Source organism: Nothobranchius furzeri, chromosome 11 (genome assembly GCF_043380555.1).
Source record: "Nothobranchius furzeri strain GRZ-AD chromosome 11, NfurGRZ-RIMD1, whole genome shotgun sequence".
NCBI lineage: Eukaryota > Metazoa > Chordata > Actinopteri > Cyprinodontiformes > Nothobranchiidae > Nothobranchius > Nothobranchius furzeri.
In genome coordinates this window covers 53,355,814-53,378,657 of record NC_091751.1, presented here as the reverse complement: position 1 = coordinate 53,378,657, position 22,844 = coordinate 53,355,814, and the positions used below count along the sequence as shown (strand labels likewise).

The 22,844-nt window shown below is 42.0% G+C and overlaps 3 protein-coding genes across 10 annotated transcripts in view; 2 read left to right on the top strand and 1 right to left on the bottom strand.

The window, feature by feature from the left end:
* per2 (period circadian clock 2) overlaps positions 1–11,110 on the top strand; it is a 28,259-nt gene extending 17,149 nt beyond the window's left edge. For 4 of the 7 annotated variants that reach the window (XM_054740273.2, XM_015956907.3, XM_015956906.3 and 1 more), the window contains exons 17-25: positions 397–521; positions 679–873; positions 3,296–3,550; positions 4,554–5,422; positions 5,771–5,887; positions 7,190–7,397; positions 8,096–8,303; positions 9,918–10,068; positions 10,142–11,110. In XM_054740273.2, the coding sequence (XP_054596248.2) occupies positions 397–521; positions 679–873; positions 3,296–3,550; positions 4,554–5,422; positions 5,771–5,887; positions 7,190–7,397; positions 8,096–8,303; positions 9,918–10,068; positions 10,142–10,291 (2,278 nt within the window). In that variant the 3' untranslated portion in view covers positions 10,292–11,110. Of the gene's footprint in view, positions 1–396; positions 522–678; positions 874–3,295; positions 3,551–4,553; positions 5,423–5,770; positions 5,888–7,028; positions 7,122–7,189; positions 7,398–8,095; positions 8,304–9,917; positions 10,069–10,141 lie in introns of those variants that run through there. The other 3 variants (XM_015956909.3, XM_015956908.3, XR_008563167.2) reach the window with 3 other exon arrangements.
* A 1,881-nt stretch (positions 11,111–12,991) lies between these two features.
* hes6 (hes family bHLH transcription factor 6) lies at positions 12,992–14,290 on the bottom strand. The gene is made up of 4 exons (XM_015956905.3): positions 14,178–14,290; positions 14,017–14,103; positions 13,826–13,907; positions 12,992–13,624 (listed from the first exon to the last, which is right to left on the bottom strand). Exons 1-4 carry the CDS (start codon positions 14,226–14,228, stop codon positions 13,227–13,229), a joined length of 618 nt encoding a protein of 205 aa, XP_015812391.2. The 5' UTR covers positions 14,229–14,290; the 3' UTR covers positions 12,992–13,226.
* Positions 14,291–18,018: 3,728 nt separating this feature from the next.
* Positions 18,019–22,833, top strand: itm2cb (integral membrane protein 2Cb). Of its 2 annotated transcripts, none has more exons than XM_015956904.3 (6): positions 18,019–18,189; positions 19,751–19,888; positions 20,002–20,193; positions 20,274–20,384; positions 20,509–20,659; positions 21,815–22,833. In XM_015956904.3, the coding sequence occupies exons 1-6, from the start codon at positions 18,103–18,105 to the stop codon at positions 21,904–21,906; spliced, it is 771 nt and encodes a 256-aa protein (XP_015812390.1). In that variant the 5' UTR covers positions 18,019–18,102; the 3' UTR covers positions 21,907–22,833. The 2 variants fall into 2 exon arrangements, with proteins under 2 accessions (XP_015812390.1, XP_015812388.1); XM_015956902.3 differs by having other exon boundaries at positions 19,999–20,193.
* The last annotated feature ends 11 nt before the right edge of the window (positions 22,834–22,844 follow it).

Below are 22,844 nucleotides of genomic sequence, written 5' to 3'. Positions count from 1 at the left end.
CCATTGCAATAGTCCAGCCTGCTGGAGATGAACACATGAATGAGTTTCTCCAGAATGAGTCTGGACATGAGACCTCTGAGTCATGTTATTTAATGAAGATGATAAAAGGCTGATCTAGTTATAGTCTTAATGTGACCAGTAAAGCTCAAGTCTGAATCAGTTATGACACCAAGATTTCGGTTTCTCCGTGCTTATTCGTTACAATACAGTATTTAAGAAAACTGTGAAATTAACGTGATTTTTTTTTCAAATGAAACTTTTCTGCAACACAAACTCCACGTGAAAAGATTTCCAGGCACCAAAATAAAATGTTGTAATCTTACAATTAATAATCTGTGTAATGATTGCAATTGTTATTAAAGAAATTCACCTCTGGGTTATGATTGGCTCCTGCAGGTATTTGGACAGCTACAATGTTCCACTCATCATGAAGAGGAAATGCCTTTCCTCCTCCAACACCACGTCCTCTAACTCTGATGAGGACAAACAGAAAACCTCCCACAGTGTTATGGCCTCTGAAGGTAGGAGCCGCTGCCGTTTACCAGAACAACATGGGGATGCGGTTATTTCCTCAAATCTACAGACTTTTAAGGCTTTCACAGTCTCCTCTTTGAACTTCACTCTTAGCTTTAGAAATGTTCCTTTTGAGCAGCTCTTGTTCTCTGTTCTCTTTGGCAGAACCAGCCTTATTGAAGGGTCAGTCTGGGCTCTCTGCTTTGGATGATCCTGACAGAAAGTCCACGGTGGTAGTGGGCACTTCAATGCCCCTACCTGTTCCGAACAAGCCAGAAAGTGTGGTGTCCATCACCAGCCAGTGTAGCTACAGTAGCACTATAGTGCATGTTGGGGACAAGAAACCTCAACCAGAGTCAGGTACAGTGGTGTGAAAAATACTGGATCTCACTATTGTTTCATATTTTTTATACTGAGCCGTCAGTGGCAAACAAATAAAACGAACAGCTTTTACTCAATTTAAAATCCGTTATTCGCTGACATCAGTTCAGTTTAATATTTGTGACAATTTTTTTTATATTTTAGAGTCAAAATAAGTGTGAAAAATATCAAACAATGTCAGTAATTGTAAAAGGGGAAATGGTTTCTCACAGCACTGTAATTTTTATGTTCATGTGTGTTTCTGCAGCTTTATGTTTGTATATTTGTTCGCTTTGCTAATGCCTTTCTCCCCTATTCTCCATGTGCAGCTATACAGAACCAACATGCCTTTATTGCTTCAGGTTTTGTCTTCCTAAGACTCATAGCTCATGTTCTCATTTCATTCATCAGATATTTTCACAGGCAATAAAAACCGGCTCTTAAGTCCTGATGTCAGTCAGATCATCACAGCCTTTTAAACATCTAATGAGTATTTTATTCGCACAGCATCATGGACTTCATTCAAAATTTTGTTGAGTTTAGGATCAACTGGAAGAAATCGCAAAAGAATTTGGACTTGAAAGTGTGGATTTGAAGATATGCAAAACTTACATTTTGCATTCTTTTGTGCTGCAGTGGTGGTCTCTACTGCATCTGTCAACACTCCAAACATGAAAAAAATTCATTCATCTGTTTTCTGTTCGTAATTAAGTCCTAAAAGAAGCAGAAGTCCCTGCTTGTGATGTCACAAATGGGGAAATTAGCATAGGACCTCCTCTCATGTGAGAGCTCTCAAGAGAGAGATGCTTCTGGAGGAGCCGCAGCCCCACTCTGATCCCCTACCGGATGCTGGAGCTTCAGAGCTTATTGCAGCCTGAGTGCTGGCTGGGTGGGCGTGGCCAAATGTAGCTTGTTTTCTTAAATTGACAGAGCTCTGAAATGGCTCATTCTGGAGGGTACAGAAACTGGCAAGAATAAAATAGCTGAAATTGCTTAAAGGGACTTTACGGAGTTTTGAATTTTCATGCTCGCTATTGCCCCCTCAGGCCAAAAGCGTAACGGCCATTTCAATAGTAGGCTCGTGCACGAGGCGCACATGCTGTACGTGCACACTCCTTAACGAAAATAACAGCTGAGACAGTCCCTTGTGTGTGTGTGTGTGTGTGTGTGTGGTGGTGGTGGGGGGGGGGGGGGGGCGGAGGACAGGACAACGCGCAGCTAATTAATTAAATAATTTGGTTCTGTACCTTTCTCTTCAGCACAGCCGACAAAGGTTTAAGATGGGTCAGTCCTCCTTCATGCTCAGATCATTCCCTTCCCTTGCTTGAAAAATTGTTCCAAAACGAAAGTTGAACCCACATCTTTTTTATCTGTGAATTAAATGCCGTTCGGCGAGTCTCAAATAAAAATTTGGGCATCTTACTGTAAAAAAGTATACCATTAATTTCAAAAAGAAACTACATAAACTAAGCTCACATTCAGAATCAAACCCGGGTCTTCTGCATGAGAGTCAGACATCTTACAAGCTGAGCTACACACCAGTGACATTAACAGCATCTGTAACTTTTATATCCTTATACACAACGTCAAACCAAAGAACGGTTCGGAGCGAAAATGGCTATTTTGTTGCTAATTTACAGGAAATATCTAGAAGAAAGTAGCTAAGGGTCCTCAGAAATGTAGCTAGGTTCATCACTAGGCGTTAGGAACAGCGACAAATTCGCTGAGTTGGCACTACCTCACTCTCTGCTGCTAAAGCTACGGATAGCAAATGCTACGGGCTATGCCTGAGCGTGAACGCGCATGAAGCAGCTCTCTTTTTCTGTGATTTTACAGAAAAACAGGCAATCACAGTAAAAATGCCAGGGCTCATTCTACAGGACCAGGGCATTGCAGGAGAATGTATGAAGAAGACATTTATTATTTCTTAACACGTTTTGGCTTTCACTCTTCCATAATGCCCCTTTAATGTGAGTGGTATTTTGTGCAGAAAACTTGGTGAATATGTTTTCTATCGACCTGAGAAATATTATTACTTAAGAAAAAAATCTGAATATGTCCCCTTTAAATTTTACATGGTGTGAGCACAGAAACCTATATTCACTGGGAAATACAACACCAGTAGCATCCTTTTCTTTCTGATCAATTATCATTAGGGTTAACCTTCTGCCGCTTATGTGTGACATATTTAGCTCATTTGTTTTGTGCTGATTCATGTGCTTTACTTGCAATTTGTCCTTAAAATACACGTAATGTGGTCATTTGTTGCATTTGATGTGAGCGTCTGTTTGGTGACTGGTCTGGTGAATATGGAGCCAGTGCGTGCTCTGTTGCACGCCTCTGCATTGCTTAGCTTGTTATCACTTCAAGCATTTATATGAACACGGTACTCTAATGTTTTATTTCACTCTGATTTGTGCAGAGATCACAGAAGACGTGCCCGGAGCAGTAGAGGCAGCAGAAACCAGCCACAACCTTCACTATACGATTCCGGCTCCCAGTCCGGAGAGGGAGCCCTACAAGGAGCTGGGTTTAACGAAGGAAGTTCTGGCAGCTCACACTCAGAAGGAGGAGCAGGCCTTCTTGTACCGCATCCGAGAGCTTCGTGGACTCGCTGCCTTCCAAGCAAACTGCTCTCAGTCTCTGGAGCATCAGAGGGTTGAGACCGACGCTGATGGTGCATGTAAACACAAACACTACACAGTCACCATGTTTACATGTATCACTATAATTACTGCCTTTCACAGCCTCAAGCTCTGTTTCTATCTTCATTCCTCAGATGTAAATGACTTTTACTCCAATTTAATCAAATAGCTCCTTTAGAAAGTTTTTTATTTTTATTTTTTATTTTATTTATTTTTTTACCTGCAATAATAAGCAGCTCTTTTAGAAAAGAAAATCACACATAAACATTTGGGGTGGTAATTTTACATAATATTTACGATGAATTAGAAAAAATAACGCGTTAGAAATGGACTCCTTTGAGCCCGAGCATCCAATTGGGGCCTGAAAAGGTTTAGCATCCCAATTTATGCCCTCTATGTCAATAAAGCATTTAAAGCTTTTTTTGTGCTCCAAAGACAACTACAACAACGATTAAATGAATCATGACAAATCGCTCTTCGTGAAGAAAAGAAATAAATTTTACTTTTTTACTGTTATGCTTTGTTGATGGTAAACAGCAGACAGGCAGTAACTTTATCCATATGAACTTTATTACAGCAGGAGGGACAGGCATACACGCAGCATTCATCTTGTAACCCTCAGCAGAACTTCCTCTGAACTCTACACTACACCTCTATATATGTTAGCAGTGCTCTGCTGCCACCTAGTGTTCCCATTACACAACATTTACAATGTTGCTTGTCCATTTACACTTCTTCAAAAATACATCTACTAATATTTATGCATCCCAGAAAATCCCACACTGGTTACCTTTATAATGAGACCAAAGTGATAGGCCTCGTGGTTACAGATATGTCCTTGTTAGTGTGGCTATGTCACCAGTGCCTCACTAACATTATTTTTGATTACTTGGGTGCAAATTGTCTTGAATTATTAAAATGTGATTAATCAAGATTAATTAATTACAAACCTTCTAATTAATTAGATTATTTTTAAATCAAGTGTCACCTCTAATAAAAATGTAACTTAAACTATTGTTTTGTTTATGACTCTAGCTTCACCTGCCGCTCCACCCTGTAAGCAGGAAGTGTCAAATGCAGGGCCGACCACACGCCGAGGATCACGGAATAAGAAGATCAAGTCAAAGAGAGCGAAACTCATTGCGTCTTCAAACAATACGGCGCCCCATCACAGAAGGCAGCCACCACAGCCCCCTCAGTTGAACGGTGGCTTCAAACAGACCTCATGGTCTCCTTCTGATGTACAGTCTACATTCCCCGTGGCATATACGGTTGTAATGCCAGGCTACCCCCTGCAGGTTCACCCTGGAGACACGTCCACGTCTGCCTACACAGACGCCACAGCACAGGGATTTGGGAATAACCAGGCACCTCCCTGTCCTCCTACCATTCATTCTGATTCCTTCACCTCCCAAGCGGTCACCCCCGTTGTGGCTTTGATGCTACCTAATTGTTTATACCCTTTAGTGGACCCTGGGCATCCACCTCCTTCAGTGCCAGTTTATCAAGTAGAGACTGGAGGCATTCCCTCCCAAATGCAGCTATTTGATCAGGCTGCCTTTCCAGGACAAGGAGCATTCCCTTCTCCTCCCCAGAACCACTTTACTCCCCTAGCAAGCTACCTGTGCCCATCATTCTACGTCCCCTTGTCATCAGAAACTCCAAAACCACCTGTGGAAAGCTGTTCGCGTTCCTCCACACCACAGTCTGGAGACAGCAGAGGTCCGACGTCTCCACCTTTGTTCCATTCTTGCTGCAGCTCACCCCTCAATCTGCTGGAGCTGGAACTGTCTGTGGACAGGCAGGACAACATGGCGCTGTCCTCAGGAGGTAAAGGGAGCAACAAGGTCGAGATGGAGAAAGGAGCGAGTGCCAACCAGGCCAAGGAGAGGGAGTTAAAACAGGTAAATGAGGAAACAAACTAACCTCTTCCCTTTCCTATTTCACCCACAGTGTCTAATATTATCCAGCTGTGAACATCAAAAATGATAAAAACACAAGTACATCACTGGAATATAATCCATCTCTAGGTTGTGCTAAATTTCCCTGATGTGTTCAATCAGACATCTCTGCCTTTTGGATTTTAATCCCAGAACTGTGTGCGTCCACACAACATATTGCCATTTTTAGCTGCTACAGTTGTTTCACTGTTAGGTTTCTGTGCCTTATCTGTAAAGTCAAGTCAGTCAAGACTCCTCAGATCAAATGTGGCACTGGGTGTTAATGCTATCATTATCCCTTACACCCTTTAGCCCTCTCTCAGTCTCCTTGGTCCACCAGGACCCTTGTATTTCAAGCCCACATCCAGTGTCTGTGAGGGTTTGTCTTGGGATAAAGTGTGGTCTAGGGTCGGGGCTTTCAGCAAACAGGTAGGCGAATCATCTGAAAAATGCCACATCTTTCAAATCCCATTCCTTCCAAATCTATTGTAATGGGTGATAACAGTTTCTCCTTTCTTTTGTATTTTCACCTTTTATTCACATACGTATTTTTTTACTTATCTCAGACTGGCAAGGGTTTCAAGGGAAGTGTCAAGTTAATCGTTTGCATATAAAATTACCATTTCTGTGTCAAATAGTTGTAAAATCCAGTCTGGTCTTAATCTAAATCCTACAGTTTTTTACAGCCTTTAAGTCCATGAATTTTACCATTGCTTTTTACCGGTATTGATTTTATTCTTTCATTGGAGTATTTCTCTTATCCGATTTCGCCATCTAGTGGCTGACAAGCATATCACACTCATTGTTTTTTTAAGATTTCAATTTTCAATTCAATAATTTATTTCACTCAAAGTTTAAATATACAAACTTCAATGAGTTCAACAAAGATGGCGACTTCATGGTTCTGTTTACAAATGTGCTTCTGTAGCCGCCAAACAGAGCTAAACACGTTGTTTTACGAGTATTATTCTCATAGATTTATACTTCAGACTTTCTTGTCCGTGAAAAGTTCATCAACTCTGCTTCAGCCGAGGTATTCCTTAAAATTGAAGCAAGTAAGCGGTAGTGTAACGCTATTGGTTAGTTCTGGTCGGCACTCATTTTCCTATTACACGGAGCTCTGCGGGGCGGGGGGAGGCGTGCATAGCAAAAAGAAAGAAAAAGGTGTATTGCTTACTTTATATCACAGTGCATGATAAGATAATCACTTTTACGGATTTCTGACAAATCATACATAATTTCTGAAAGGGGAAAACTCAAGAAAGCTACTTTAACATCATCTGAGATGAACTATTCAGGTTTTGACATTTTATTAATTTACTTTTTAAATAATTTTTTTTCTTCTTTGTGGCCAAGGCAGCAAAACAGCCCCAAACCATAAGCTGCCTCTACCGTGCTTTGTATTATGTATGTTTTTTAATTGTTTCATACACCTTTTCATTCTTATTTTTCCTTTTATATCATTACCAAATTCCTCAACTAGAACCACTTACCTCCTATAGCAGTGCATGGTCATTTTGGTTGCACAAGGCTGTGTAACGTTGGACTGAAGTTTCTCCTTTGATTGCAGAGCTGATTCATGATTGAGCGAGACATTTTTCTCAGGATGCAAACAAATGATGTTGGATTTTCCCACTGGTGGACAGTGAGCTACAGCTTGAGGGTCAGAGAAGTTGTAGTAAAGTTGCTTTTTAATGGTGTCATTTCAATACTTTGTGTTTTTTTTTGCAGAGGAGCTCTCGAGATGAAACCAACATCAGCGACGCCATCTCAACCTCCAGCGACATGCTGGACATCATTCTCCAAGAAGACTCCTACTCAGGCACGGGCTCGGCCACCTCTGGGTCCATGGGCTCAGGGTCAAACGGCTGTGGGACCTCAGCCAGCGGAATTTCCAAAAGCAGGACATCAGCAAGTGGGACGTCAGGCAGTTTTTCAGGTCAAAATTCCACTTTTTGATTAATCTTAACTTCACTTCATCCATCCATCCATTCTCAGTCGCTTAACCGGGGTCGGGTCGCGGGGACAGCAGCCTAAACCGAGAGGCCCAGACTTCCCAGGAATCCTAAGGCTTTCCCTGGCCAGCCGAGGAACATGGTTTCTCCAACGTGTCCTGGTTCCTTTAGGTCTGCTTCTGGTTTGACGTGCCCAGAAAACCACACCAGGGAAGCGTCCAGCAGGCAACCTGACCAGATGCCTGAGCCACTTCAACTGGCTCTTTTCGATGTGGAGGAGCAGCAGATCTACTCGAGCCCCTCCCGGATGACTGAGTTTCTCACCCTATCTCTGAGGGAGAGCCCAGACACCCTGCGGAGTAAACTTATTTTGGCCGCTTGTATCCGCATTCTCGTTCCTACGGTCACTACCCAAAGCTCATGACCATAGGTGAGGGTAGGAATGTAGATCAACAGGTAAACTGAGAGCTTCACCTTCTGGCTCAGCTCTTTCTTCACCATGAGAGATTGCCTGCATCACTGCAGACGCATCACCAACCCGCCTATAGATCTAATGCTCCATCTTTCTCTCACTCGTGTACAAGACCCTAAAATACTTAAACTCCTCCACTTGGGATGGGATTTCAGGGATGAGGTCCTCAATGAATTGAAATGTAAACCCTTTCTGTTTGTCCGTTTTCAGGAAGCAACAACAGCAGTAAATACTTTGGCAGCGTGGACTCATCTCAGAGCAGCCAAAAGGTCAAAGGTCACTCATGGGGCAGCAAGGGAGGACCTGCGGAGACGGAGCAAAGTGAACAGTTCATAAAGTGTGTGTTGCAGGACCCGCAGTGGCTGCTCATGGCTAACACTGAAGAGGAGGTCATGATGACCTACGAGCTGCCCTCACGGTGAGTCAGAGGACACGGACGCAGCCGGAGAGGACACAGTCTTGTTTTTATGGGAAAGTTCATTTTAATCAAGCTAAACATGTTTTTATTAGAGACTCTGTCCTTTTTGGAAATGAGCATCTGATAGAGATGCATCTGTTACTGGTTACGTTGACCTAATAACTCAACATGTCACTGATATGTTTTCATCAGTTGCAGATAACACATCCAGTTTTATATTTGCATGTAACAAATGCTCTGATTAATAGCCCCCCCATGCCCCCTGCAGTATGTAATATTTGGGTTAGGGTGGAAAGTCTGTGACGTGTGACTGTCCTGCTCTTTTCTCTGTGTTGTAAAAGCAGACTGAACTAAATGTTTGGATTTTTATGTTACGACTCAATCGTGTTTTTTCAGCTTAGACAATAAATACTCTAATTTCACTGTCAATAGAAGGAGAATAATAAAGAGATGGAGAAATGTGTCACAGGAAAGATGTATGAGAGAAAGTAGAAGAAGTTGGTGTGTTTTTTCTGAAAACGTTGATAGCTGACAGTAGAATTAATGAATAAATAATGAAGGTAATAACCTGAAACATAGAGCCATCAGGCAGATTTCAAAATCACATTAACACTTGCATTAGTGACCCCCCAAATAAAACTTGTATTACTGTGAAATTGTGATTTTACTAATAAAGAAATTGGAATTTTATTGTGGAATACTCTAACCTCTTTTTATCCCTTTAAAAAGGAATCTCTAGTCAGACTCACTACAGTGACTAAAATCAGTCTTTAATGGTTTTTAATTTCAAATAGTAGGTTCAATCAACAAGTATAGAGATTTTATGTCTTTTTCACTGTTTTGCTCTTTTATCATTCAACATTAAATAAAAACCACAAATGTAAACAAATAGAAAAATCCAGCAATGGTTAAACCAGTTGTTGTACGATCTCTTACCACTAGATGACACTCAAGAACGATCTGGATGTAAAAAAACTCATGGAAGGTAGAGAAATGAGTTATTTTAACTTTACTATAAATGATCTTTCAGACCTGGTAGAACAATAAATCAGCACAGAAAATGTAATTTTACTGCAACTTTAAGGTTATTTTGCAGATAATATTTAACTTTTTTGCCTGCCTGGTCAACCAATTGGTCTAAAGTCCCTACAACTCACTGAATCAGCGAATAAACTAAACAAATAAAATAAAACTGTGAAACATAATTAAAGAAAATACGGAGTTGTTTAAAGAACAGGCGTAACATTATGACATTGCATTATTACAACCATAATATTACTGCAATTATATTTGTTACTATTATTGATTTACAATAAACTAAAGCCCTTATTACCCAAATCAAAAAGTGTAAAATTAGAATGTTTTCATAGTTTTTTACTTGGTGAGGAAGTTAGAGGGTTAAATGCCCTCCAGACCTAAAATGCAAATATTTATATAAATTGTAGTAAGTAGTTGATGCATTTTAGTTTAAAAGATGAGCTTAAACAGAAACTGATTGTTTTAAATAAAAACAAAAGGTCTAATAACAGAATTATTGTTTTACAAATATTATTTTCTTTCTGAGGGTTGATCTGCATCACCACACTTGTTTTTCTGCCTGTTATTACTTTGCAGCGACATCCAGAGCGTGCTCAGAGAGGACAGCGAGAAGATGCGGCTGCTGCAGCAGTGCCAGCCTCGCTTTTCAGAAGAGCAGAAGAAGGAGCTGAGTGAGGTCCACCCCTGGATAATGAAGGGAGGACTTCCCAAAGCCATAGATGTTAAGGTAACATTGCATTTTACTTAAGCACACAAACTCCTCCTCTCATCATTTAATTCTGCCTCTGTGTGATTTCCAGGGTTGCTCCTCTTGTGACATCACCTCAGAGTCAGCAGCAGGGCCAGAGGATCATCCGGACATGGACCTCGGTGATACAGAGATTGGAGATGTCGTCTGCCTCTGCCCTTCCCCGAACATCAGAATCCAGACGGAAGAAACAAGACAATAATGCAGATTTTTAAAGAGACTTGTTCTGCAGAAATGTAAAGGAAGCTGCCTTAGAGGACCAGTTACAGTCCATGCTTTTATAAGATGGATATGCAAGTGGTTAACATCACTTTTCTTCCTATTTTAAGTCTAGGATGGATTGTTTTGTCGTTTTCTGGGTTGTGTGACTGCATGTTTGTTTCTTGGTTAGCCGTGTTGCGCCTGGAAGCGTGTCATGCTCCTGATTAGCAGACGCACCGCTCAAAAGGGAACAGGAAGCTCTCAAACACAATAAGAGGTCACGCAGCAACATGCAGAGGCACAGTGGTGTTCAGATGAACTTTTGGAGGGTTTCTCATCTGAATTACATCAGCTTCAGTTACTCTTGCCATCCAAATAAATCAAAAACCAAATGAGCACAAGGGCTAGCGAACTAGACCAATTTCTTGTTTGCTCGGCTACAAAAGGGCACTTTGTAGGCTAAATCTGAAGAATATGGAGGGGCTGCTCTATTTTTCATATTAGTCACTTAAAAGCACACCTAAATCACACATTTATTTTACAAAAAACACTTAAATTACTCGTAAAATGTTTGCAATTTCAGGAAGAATTAAAGTCAGTTATGACCTCATTATTCTAACTCAGAAGGATCTTTTCAGACTCTGAACATTATATCGTCACATCAGGTGACCTCCATAATGCAGCGAAGCAGAACTATGCTGCCTTTATCCGGTTCGGGTCATTTCAAACAGTTTTAGGAGTCAAGTGTTACCCAATAAAGCTCAGTGTGGAGATATTTAGGTTCGATGTGTCTGAAAAGTGCATTTGTTTTAAAGCGAAAGCTGTATTTCTTTGCTGCCTCTTGCCACATTAAATGCTTGCGTTTTGTTTTTCAAAAATTATTTTTGATGAAAAAAATGTTTTATTTCAAATCTGACCAAAAGGAGAAATACTGCTCTAAATTTATTTTTTAAACATTCCCGCAGGAGCGGTTGTTTATTATGAAAATATCAAAGCAGGATATTCTTGATGTGATCTGAAACTGCCCTCAGTGATGTGTAAGTCTGAGCGTTTCAGATCGATTTAAGGGTTATTGTGCAGACATGAGCTCTGTCCCATTCATGAGGTGGCGTGAATCTGTGCCACTTCTGTGAACATTTCCTCAGGCTGTCTTTCTGCTACTGATGTAAATAACTTTTGTTTTTGTGTTTCGTGTCTTCAGGTGTTCTGTTTTAACAAAAGTAAGTTATCAAAAATAAAAAACGTTGCCCAATTTTCTGAAAAACCTCATGGCTCTTTTATTTATTTTGGCAGCAAACAAGCTTGATTATTGGAGCCGTATCAGAAGTGGTGTCCATCCCTGGTCCTCAAAGGCCACTGTCCAGCATGTTTTAGTTGTTTTCCTGCACCAACACACCTAGTCATGTGGAGAATTACCTGTTCAGCAGCCTAATATTCACCCACTGATTAAAATTAGGTGTCGAAGTGGATAAATCTCTATAACATACAGGAGAGTTGATCTTGATAAACCGGGGTTGGACACCACTGGCTTGTAGCCACGTGGTTTATTAGATGGTTTAACTCGTTTGAAAAAACAAAACTTCGATTTGCAGCCTTGAAATTTGCCAAATTTATGCAAACCTCCCGGTTTTTACCACCAATGGCCGCTAGAGAGAGCAGAATCCAGAAATGCAACAAGAACGTCCACGTTTGATATTTAAATGAGAAGCCTAAAGGTAACTTCTGCTAACATCCAGGGGTCACGACTCACACCTTGCACATGCAAATCCACGTCTGCCCCATCAAAAGCTCTGAGGAAGAATTTGCAGATCAAAGCCAGCGTGGACCGCCTCCTCTATTCACACGTTTATATTTAGAGTGATTTGGTGCGAACTTAGGCATTAAACTTTCAAGGATCTATATTCCACAGCGGAGGAATAGGTGCGTCATTTTATAAGCCTAATTTCTGATTTGTTGTTAATATTTTATGTTGTAAAGTAACATCTGCCGTCCGCTCCTCACACCTTTATGGTTTGTGACTACAAGTTAAAGGTGGTCCGAGTTCAAAGGGCCTTCCTGCTGCGGACATTTACAAATCTGCGGGTGCGCAAATCCGGCCTTTCTTCTTGTTTATTGGAAGTCAGTTCAATTAAAAGCATTTCCTTTTAAATTCAGTGGAGTAAAACCTTGATTCATTAATTTTATTTTTAATTGCGATGGCATCATTGTTTTGTATTTTTATTTTCTCTCTTTAACCTTTTATTATTATTATTATTATTATTATTATTATTATTATTATTATTATTATTATTATTATTATTGTCTGGCCTGCATTATAAATAGAAGGAAAGGAACTGCTCGTTGTATAAAATTCCTTGTTACGCCCTCTCAGCGGCTGAGATGATGGTGCTAAGACTGAGAGAATTCACACTGGGTGAACATCACAAGAACGTCAGAGAAGACACGTGACCAATGAGTGGATCAGGGATGTTTCTGAATGGTGTACACGCGCGCGCACACACACACACACACGCACGCACGCACGCACACACACATACACATTATACACACACATTTTAGCAGAGTGTGCGGTTTGTGGGCTCCTTGTGTGTGTGTGTGTGTGTGTGTGTGTGTGTGTGTGTGTGTGTGTGTGTGTGTGTGGTTATTTTTGTTTTGTTTTTATTTTATTTTATTGCTGCAAAATAGTTTTCCAAACAAGTCATTTGATTTAAAAAATATTTTATTTGAAATCTAACAGTTTCTGACATCTATAAATACAGAAAAAGCAGCAAATAAGTTATGAGCAACTATTAATACATCTAGAGAAGCTTGACCATATTTACAGATAAGGTCCATTTCCGTATCTGTAAAAATTATATAAATTTCTAATTAAATAGTTTCAAGATAAACATCAAAGAGCTGATGTACTGAGGTCGTGCACCTACAAACTTAAGCCTTCACCAACAAGGCCTCCACAGTGGATTGGAGCAAGTTAAGACCGCAGAGGGCCCTTGCTGGGTGTCTGCCTCCTCTGAGGAGACCTGGCCGTGCTCCGAGTCTGTCTCATCCATATCAGAGCTGAGTTCATCGGGAGAGGTGGTGAAGAGAGCCGGGGACCCTAGGAACCCAGTACTGCTGCAGGCGAGGCTGTTTGCTCCGTCCTCACCCGGCTCACCGAGCTTCTCTCGGAGCTCGTCGTTTAGGGGCATGCTCTCAAGGAGGTGGTTCAGCAGCTCCGCCGCCACTGCTGGGTCCATCCCCGGACTGCTGGACACAAACGTGTGCACGTCGTGCATGCACTGGATGTAGCCTGCGGCAAAACGCTCACTGGCCTCCCGCTTAAAAGCGTCCACCTCTGGGGAAAGACAAACAAATGTAACCGTTATACCCGCCGCTGCTGACGGGCAGATACAGCGTCTGCTGTGATTGGCTGTTCTGGAGCGCACCGGTTCTAGTGAGATTATTAATCTGCCAGAATATTCCAAGGCGGAATACGTATTTTTCTTGTGTTTTTGTTTTAGAAATAAAAAGTTTGAACACGTGTTTAACTATTTACCTTGAGTGCGGTTGTGTAGGATGGTTTCTACTTGTTTCACAGTGACCTCCAGCACTTCTGCATTCTCCATCTTTGAGTGGATCTACAGCGAAAGACATATATAAATAAATAAAATAAAAATTGCACGTTATCATACAGCTATTCCAAGACTGGAAACTGTTTATTTTATGTCTATAAACAAATTATCTTACATCCGGGTCCGAAATGAGGACTCTGAGTTCTTGTAAACTTTCATTAATGCGAGCTCTTCTTTTCTTTTCCACCAGAGGTTTTCTCTTCTGCAAATGAGAGACACGACCAGTTTCAAAAACACAGGTAGGCTATGATATGATCAAAAGCCCAAATATCCTACCTCTCTGTCAGATTGGACTCTTTCCGTTGTGCTTTTGCGCGCTGGAGCCATGTTGCTGCAGGATGCTGTGGTGTGATCCTGTCCGTCAGAGGAACAGATGGTGGGATTCAGCACTCTGCTCTGAGGGGGCATGTGTAGCTGGGTGTAAGTCGGTTAATTTGCATGTGAATAAGAGACCTGCTGTGAGGAGGGTGGAGTGTGCTTGGGGGGCATCCATCGACATATTTATCCTGTTCCTAACGTATTTTTTAAAAAGCGGAGGGCCAGGCATACAGAATGACCCCAAACTTGGATGCGATGTTGAGATGTTATTATTATCATTGCATCGACTCTTTCTTTGCAGTGGGATCACATTCTTAAGTAATAGCCGAGTGAAGGAAAAAATTAGTATTTAATCAAGTTCAGTTTGTGCAGAAGTCTCGAGCCATCTTCATTGTACCAGTTCATCCAGTAAATGAAGCTGTTTCTATTTTACAGTTTAAAGATTGTATTTGAATCTGTTTGTTACAAAAGCATTTTTGTCACCAAAGAACAAATATAAAATTCATAGACCCCCCTCCCCCCAAAAATTGTTGGATCAACTGACTGACCAACTAATGTTGTGTTATGTATAATTTACTTGTTTTCTTTTGGCATTGTGTAGCATGTACCACATGTTTGTCCTCTGTTTATTTGTTTCCTTGGATGTTAGAGGAGCACAGCAAAGTGAAGCCAATGTATAAAAAAATTGGATCAGATATTAGAGAAAGGAATAGAACACTTTCAAAGTCCTTGGTGACATTTCAAGAAGTGATTTGCACAAGATCGCCTTTAAAGGTTAAAACAGGAAACAATACCACGAAAGATTTAATTTGCTATGAAAGTTGAAAATTGGCAAAGAACTGGCAAGGAGCCAAAATTCCATTTTTAGTCTTACTGACTGGGACACACTGGCCGCCGTAGCGCCGTAGCACCGTGAAGCGCCGTGAAACGGGGACCTCCTTCATTTGGATTATCGCAAGCCTTATGGGCCATTCCCATCTGTACCGGGTCGGCCCGGGCCGGGTAGCCCCAGTTGGCCCCAGCCTGGCCCAGTTGATTCCACACATCCTTGCCTTAAGCCCATGTTGGCTGATTCTACCCACCAATCAGCGGCTTGCTCTAATGGAAGGTGTGAATTTGCTGTCAGCAGTGGGTGTGTTGGCCCTGGTCGGCCTGAAGCAGACCCCCTCGAGAAGAGGGCTGAGAATGAGCCTTGGTTGGCCCGGAAAAATACCAGGCCACCCAGATATGTAAACAACCTACGCTACCCAGCCCGGGCCGACCCGGCACAGATGGGAATGGCCCATTAGGGATCACAATTCGCCCACTTTTGAGCACGTTTGGTTTTTTAACAGCGTCTTAATCGCCGTCTTTAAACTTAAAATGCAGAAAAAAGCGGCGGAAATCACTTCAGAACGTCGTAGCCTATTGCACGCAGTCTTCATGTAGTCTTTCAGAGCGCCGTAAAAAACGACGTTTTATCTAGTTGTAGCAGGATGAAATAAGCCTGCTCCAAATTAGGTGGGTTGGAGCATACCGGTTTCCGTTCTCATGAGGGTGCTGTGGGTATAAAAGGGAGCTCTGCTCACTGTTGGAGAATGCTAATGAAACACTGCATTCTGGCGTCAGCTGCTGTACTCAAACTGCACCCCAGTAGGTGATCGGCTCTGCTTTGGTGGTATGTACTCTACTGGCTAATCAATTCGTTTTAAGGAGATTCGTACTCAAACTGTGTTGTGCACTCAACAGCTTGGGCATTTGTTTAGTTTGTACTGGGAGTGACGCTCATCCCAGAGTGAACTGAGCATTGGAGAAGAGGTATGTAGCACCTGCAGGGGACGTGAGTTGAACTAATCCAACTCAAGCTCTGTGTTAAAACTCGGACAGGTTTTGAACACCTGTGCGCTGCCGGGCGGGGAAGCTTCCTTGCGGCCTAGATGATACTAGCGGGCGGACCGGTAGGTATGGGCCTCACCTTCTCCAGACTTGGTCAAAAATATAAGTTGTTGACTTGTACCTTTTCCCTGCTTTCTCTTAGATTGTGCTCTGTGGTCTGGCGGGTGGCGCTGCTGTTTCGTTTTAGTTATTTTCCTTGATCAGTTTTCCAGTCCAAAACTCTGGAGTTAAAAGTTTTCTGGCTTTACTAAAATACATGTCTGTACTTATTTGACTGATGGTAGTTTTACTTTCTATTAGACTCCAAATGTAATCATTTGGCACGTTTCTAATTCATAATTTGTAAGAATGTAATCGGTGATATTGGCATTAGCATTCCTATGGGTTTTTCCACGTATATTAGCATTGCGCTAACCACTCGCTGCCAAATTGCAGCCTTTGCGATTAGAAAATCTCCTTTTGTCACATCGCAATTTAATTGCACATGCAGTTAATCGTTCAGCCCTAATATACATGCAGCTCTATGCTAAAAGTGTATTTTCAAAGAGGTAATGATGGATTTCTTTGTAAAAATTGTCCATCTTTCCAACAGAAAGATTTGCCTGGACTAACGTAACGTGATAACAACGTAACATGATTACATAATTTCGTAAGGTTCATGTTCAGCCTATCAACTACTTTGACGTCATCGGCAGTCGACGGACCCCGAGCCGATCTTGCACCCAAGCAGATCTTGTACTGACAACGGAACCTGTGACACGGTCAAAATGGCGGTGGTGGCCACCTCCCATTTATCTTCAAAAATGTGTTATTGGAGCTATGGAAACCCATTGTCCAATATTTATATGTCGATGGTGACAACGTAACTTCCGTAAGCTTCATGTTCAGCCAATCAACTACTTTGATGTCATCGGCAGTTGAAGGACCCCGAGCCGATCCTGCACCTGAGCAGATCCTGTACCGACACCGGCGCTTCAGCGGCCGGTGTATCCCAGGCGTAAAACTGGAACTTCGCAGAAGCTCTGCATCTGATTTCAAAATCTATTTGACTTTTTGCATGTGAAGCATATATTATTAATGCACCATTAGATTTTTCGCTACACTTAAACTAGAGATCATAGTTGATTTTCTCTGCTACATTTTTAAAAATTTTTGCATTATTCGGAGGAATCGGTGGCATGTGTACGACAGACTCATGTCAGTGTGCCCCAGGGCAGCTGTGGCTACAATTTAGCTCATCACCACCAGGATGTGTGTGTGAATGGATAAATGACTGATTGTGTTGTAAAGTGCCTTGGGAGGTTCCAGGACTCCAGAAGGTGCCATATCAAATACAGGCCACTTACCATTATCTGTAGACATATTTTACTTTTGCATTTGTCACAGCTCTAAAATTCATTAATTGTGTTATTCTAACCACACAGATAGTAGTAGGCCTGCACTATGTACAATTCTCAATTGTATGCAAAAGAGCCAAGCTTGACCCAGAAATGACAATCCTCCCTACTAATAACTTTATTACAGTATAGCTGATAGCTGAGCCAATTTCAAACATCACAACATTTCCGGATGATAGTCTTGGGGACGAAAGGAGGATTTTCAGCTTGAAATAAAATGCGGAAAACACTTCCATATTGGGCACTTAATTTCAAAATAAAAGTGTAAGATTGAGTAAAATCCTCAAAACTACTTTATTGTTAGCTTCATTCATTTTTAAACATTTAATCGTTCTTTTGAATCGTTATTTACCATAAGAAGGCAGAAACAATAGATTGTATATCATTTTTAAATGTTTCAGCTTGACACAGCCTTTTATTTTGAAAGCAACGAGGAGGCTTTTCCCTGTGTCCCACACAGCGCCTGTACGTCAAAGCCGACGCCGTTCTGACGTCACAGATCCCCGGGGGCGACGCTGCTCCGTCGCTATATAACTCCGCCGATGTTGTGGAGGGTACCAGCGCACAGAAGCAGACAGGAGACAGAGAAATCACACACCTAGCTAACAAACATGGTGAAGATCACCTTCCAGCCCGTGTCGGCGCAGAAGCCCGAAAAAGACAACGATCCGGACAAGATCATTCTTCCTCAGGCTCACGTGAGTTCACACTTCTTTCTGTTTCGTGCTTCTGTGGTGTTTGCCCTTGCTTCTTGGCGTAACTAGTCTGCAAATTATCTGCAAAGGCTTTAATAAAGTAGATTAGTGATGCTTATCCATGCTCATCTGGTCACTGATGGGATTTAATCATTTTATTTAAAATGGCTTTGATTAACCCATAAATAAAATACTTTAATTAAACACAACAGCATGAGCAGTCGCGTCACTTTTGTCTTGCTGAAGCTGTCAGTTTAATTTTGCAGCATCATGTTGACGAGTGAACAAACTGCTTGACATCCCAGCTTCTGGGTGTTGACATTACGTGGTTTGGTCACACTGCAGAAAGCAGCCTTGCCCATAGGAATGCATTCATGTGTTTAAATGTATTTGTTATACTTTCTTCATAAATGGGCTTATTTATAACGCACACACAAATAACAATAGAGCAAATAAATCTGCAACCTCTTTCTGTAGATGTTTTATGGACGAGAGAGAGAGAGAGAGAGAGAGAGAGAGAGAGAGAGAGAGAGAGAGAGAGAGAGAGAGAGAGAGAGAGAGAGAGAGAGAGAGAGAGAGAGAGAGAGAGAGAGAGAGAGAGAGAGAGAGAGAGAGAGAGAGAGAGAGAGAGAGAGAGCAGCATGCATTCATGTCAGAAGGTGTAATACCTTAGTGATCCTGTAGGTGTCCCAATAACTGATAATGTATGGTATTACGGTGTGCTGTCGATGTTAAAGACTCATAATTAGCTGTGCATGTATGCAAAGACAGAACAAAATCCTTAATGTTTCCCACACTTAATGTGAAAATTATAGGAGCAAGATGCAGAAAAAGACTAAATAGAAGATCTAACTCTAACTTGTTGACATCATAACCACATGATGACGTATCCATCTCCTCAGAAAACATATATTTTTATCTGTCGGTACGTCAGCTGAAGGATGTGAGAGGCTGTGATTGGCTAAGGCGAGATCTGAGGCGTCAGAGCTCGTACGTGTGGGCCTATTAATATGTCCGCCTCTGCTGAGGGACTCCTGCTCTACGCACTTGTCCTTATTCTAACTCCCACACAGGGAGCAGAGATTTAATATCCACAAATATGGAGCATGGAAGCTGTCCTCCAAGAATAGACCCAGACGGCCACGTGCCAGCATCTTCGTCAGAGCCTGGCACAATCTGTTCTCCTCGTTTCCGCTCTCCATGGAAACGATAGTAGAGAGAGGCAGCAGATTGACTGAGAGGCTGCAGGCGGGCATCTGGCATGCCTCATTATTCCAGTCCATCCTACGTCTACTAGATCTTCTCTCCTGACTGACGTCTTGGACACCACATCTTATCAGAATTAACTCAGGCTCTGTGAGGAAGAGCATGGCTTTGTAGCAGGCTTTGTTTCCATCAATAGCCTCAATGCACATCAGTGACTCAGAGACTTAAAAGTAAAATAAAAGATGCACACTTTTCTTTCATTCATGCAAACACAACATTCCAGCATTACCTTGCACATCAGCGCCAATAAATTTGTGAAATTTTAAATTAACCTGTAGTTGTTCTTTTGTTTCCACAGGGACGACTGGTTCCCATCATAAAGCCTAAAAGGCCATTCCCACTGGGCCAGTGCTGCCTCGTCCTCAGCCTGGTGGTGTTCATGTCAGGACTGGTGCTTGCTTCAGTCTACATTTATCGCTACTACTTTATAACTCAGGTCAGTTGATTTCACAGCCTTTACATTAATGATCAAAAGCACAAAGTCAAGCAAATACTGCACCCTAAAGCAAACAAGGGAGGCTAACTTAGCTGTCTCACGTCACACAGCAGCAGATCCCAGAGGACAGCCTGTTTCACTGTCGGGTCATCTACGAGGACTTGGTGTACGCTCCGCTCAGGGGACGGCAAGAGCTGGAGGAGAATGTCGGCATCTACCTTGATGACAACTATGAGGAGATCAGCGTGCCTGTGCCTCATTTTGGAGGCAGCGATCCTGCTGATATCATCCATGACTTCCAGAGGGTAGGTTCTAATGAAATATACTCTTCTGATTACATTTAAAGTGTTTGATTTAATATTTAGATTTCATTGGTTCATTGCAGGGCCTTACAGCTTATCACGACATTGCCTTGGACAAATGCTACATCACCGAGCTGAACACAACCATGGTGATGCCTCCACGGAGCCTGTGGGAGCTGCTCATTAATGTCAAGGTGAGCCGGTTTAACGATGGTGAAGCTGTTCTAAAAGCCCGGCTGTCAGATAAAAAAAAAAAAAAAAAAAAAGGGTCAGCGTGTTCCTTTCACTCTGTGATTAATCGTTGTCTCTTTGTCACAGAGAGGAACATACCTTCCTCAGACTTACATTGTCCAGGAGGAGATGGTGGTGACCGGAAGGGTGAGGAACATGAGGCAGCTGGGGCCGTTCATCCATAGGCTCTGCTTCGGCAAAGAGACGTACCGCCTCAGACGCCGCAGCCAGCGCCAACGTGAGTGCAAACTTCTGATTTATTTGGGGGTTTGAGGTGTGAAATTGAGATTTTTGCCTCATCTTCCCTTTTGTAAAGGATGGGTAGTTTACATCTTACTTATGAACCATCAAATGTGAGATTCCATAGAAATATGAAATATCAATCTGATGGATCTTTGAATATTTTAACCAGAAGATCGGAACTTTTTATTGCAGGGATTACGTGACACTTCGTATTAACTCTGAGGAAAGAAATTAATTTCTACACAATTTAAACAAGACTAACTTAAACACTCGGTGTACTGATGGAACTAAGGTGGAGTGAGACGAGAGATGAACGATGGATGTGTGGCATGTTGCTATCAGAACCAGCGGATCCGGATTTAGTTCTGAGTGGGAGTGAATGTTTCGCTTAGTTGGAGATTTATAACACACATGAAACGCCATCTGTCGGTCTACGTACCCCAGGGGAAGCCTCCGTTAGATCCAGAATGCCGAGGTCCTCTTGGACCCTCCTTGGTACCGAAGCTGGTAGACTTTATGTCTCTGCTCGAGCAGACGCAGCAGATCAGGATCTTTAGGTCAAAAACAGGACATTCATGACGCTACACTTTTCACACATGCCCGCGTGAGCAGTTGCGTCACATGATGTGTGCGAGGCGAGGGGTCATTGTGATCGCTGTTGAGTCACAGCTCAGATCTGGTGTGTGGAGAACATTCAGAGCTAGAACCAAATAGGGGCTTCCTTAGTGTCAGCTACTCATGGAGCAGCCTGTGTGTGTGTGTGTGTGTGTGTGTGTGTGTGTGTGTGTGTGTGTGTGTGTGTGTGTGTGTGTGTGTGTGTGTGTGTGTGTGTGTGTGTGTGTGTGTGTGTGTGTGTGTGGGTTCAGCCTGGGAACTTCCTCTTATGTGAGTCACTCACAGTGCGTGTGGACACATCCACACACACTGTGGAGGAGGCAGTGATGCGCATGAGTGATAACTGTGTCGTCGCCACCTCCAACTGGCCCGACAGCTTTCAGAAATGATGCAACATACTTCCCCTCACGTACATATATGGGCGACTGGCGGGGATCGCAGCTGCTGATGCAAAACAATCGTGGGCAACGACTGTAGCAATATGAGCAGTTTCAGTGGTGAGTTTCCTAAACACTCCTCTCGCCTTCTCTTCCAGGTATCGAGAGACGCGAGACAAAGAGGTGCCACAAGATCCGTCACTTTGAAAACACTTTTGTGGTCGAGACAGCCATCTGCGACAGATTCTAGAAATCTGAGGCGGAAATCTCAGCCAGCCAGCACTGAAGCCTACTCCAAACCAAACCTCTTGAATTCCTTATGTGTTAAACTGCACTTTAAGAGCAACATGTTGTCCAGTAAAAAATGTCTTTTTCTTTTAGGTTTTGTCTTATTTTGAAATGCTCTTTCACGTAAAATGTCATTTTAGAATTCTGATAGTCTTTAACGTCGTACCTTTACCGTTGGATTTATCTGTAGGTTAATATCAATGTGGGTCGGTTCGTGACGTTGATTTAATTTAACTGCATTTTTGTATTTCTGAATAAGTTGGTGCACTGCAGATCATTGTAGATACTTCGAAGCTGCTCGTACTTTGCACTCATGTCGATGTTTGTTTTGTTTGGTTTAAATCCAAAACATACCTCATGTAGTTAAGATGTTAATTTTCTGGTTTGTATCAATAATGTATATAACTTTGATTGTTACAAAGCAATATATATTGTAAATTGATTTTTCTTCTTAATAATGTTAGATTTTTAACATAAATCAACTTGTTTAGTGAGAGATCATTGGTTCGCCTCTTCTTTTATTGCATATTAACGGCTTTAGACTGTAACTAGTAGCAGCACTATAGAGGGACAAAGGGAACCCAAGTCTGCGGAGAGTGATGCTATGTTAAGGGTTATAAACTTTATACCGAGTGCTTTATAGTTAAGATCACTCACTGTAGATCAGATCAAAGGTTAAAAACGTACTTTGTTATGCTCTTCCTCCTCTTCCTCTGTCTTTAGCTCTGTTCCATCTTGACATTGTCTCCTCAATCATGTTTCTCATCATTAAAAAAGAGCATTTATTGTCTTTTTATGATGCTCGTGTGCTCATATTTCATCATCTTTAACTGTACAGACAATTTCTCTGGTACTTTTTGCTGCTTTAAGAATAAAGAATCGAACTTTGTTTTGCTTTTT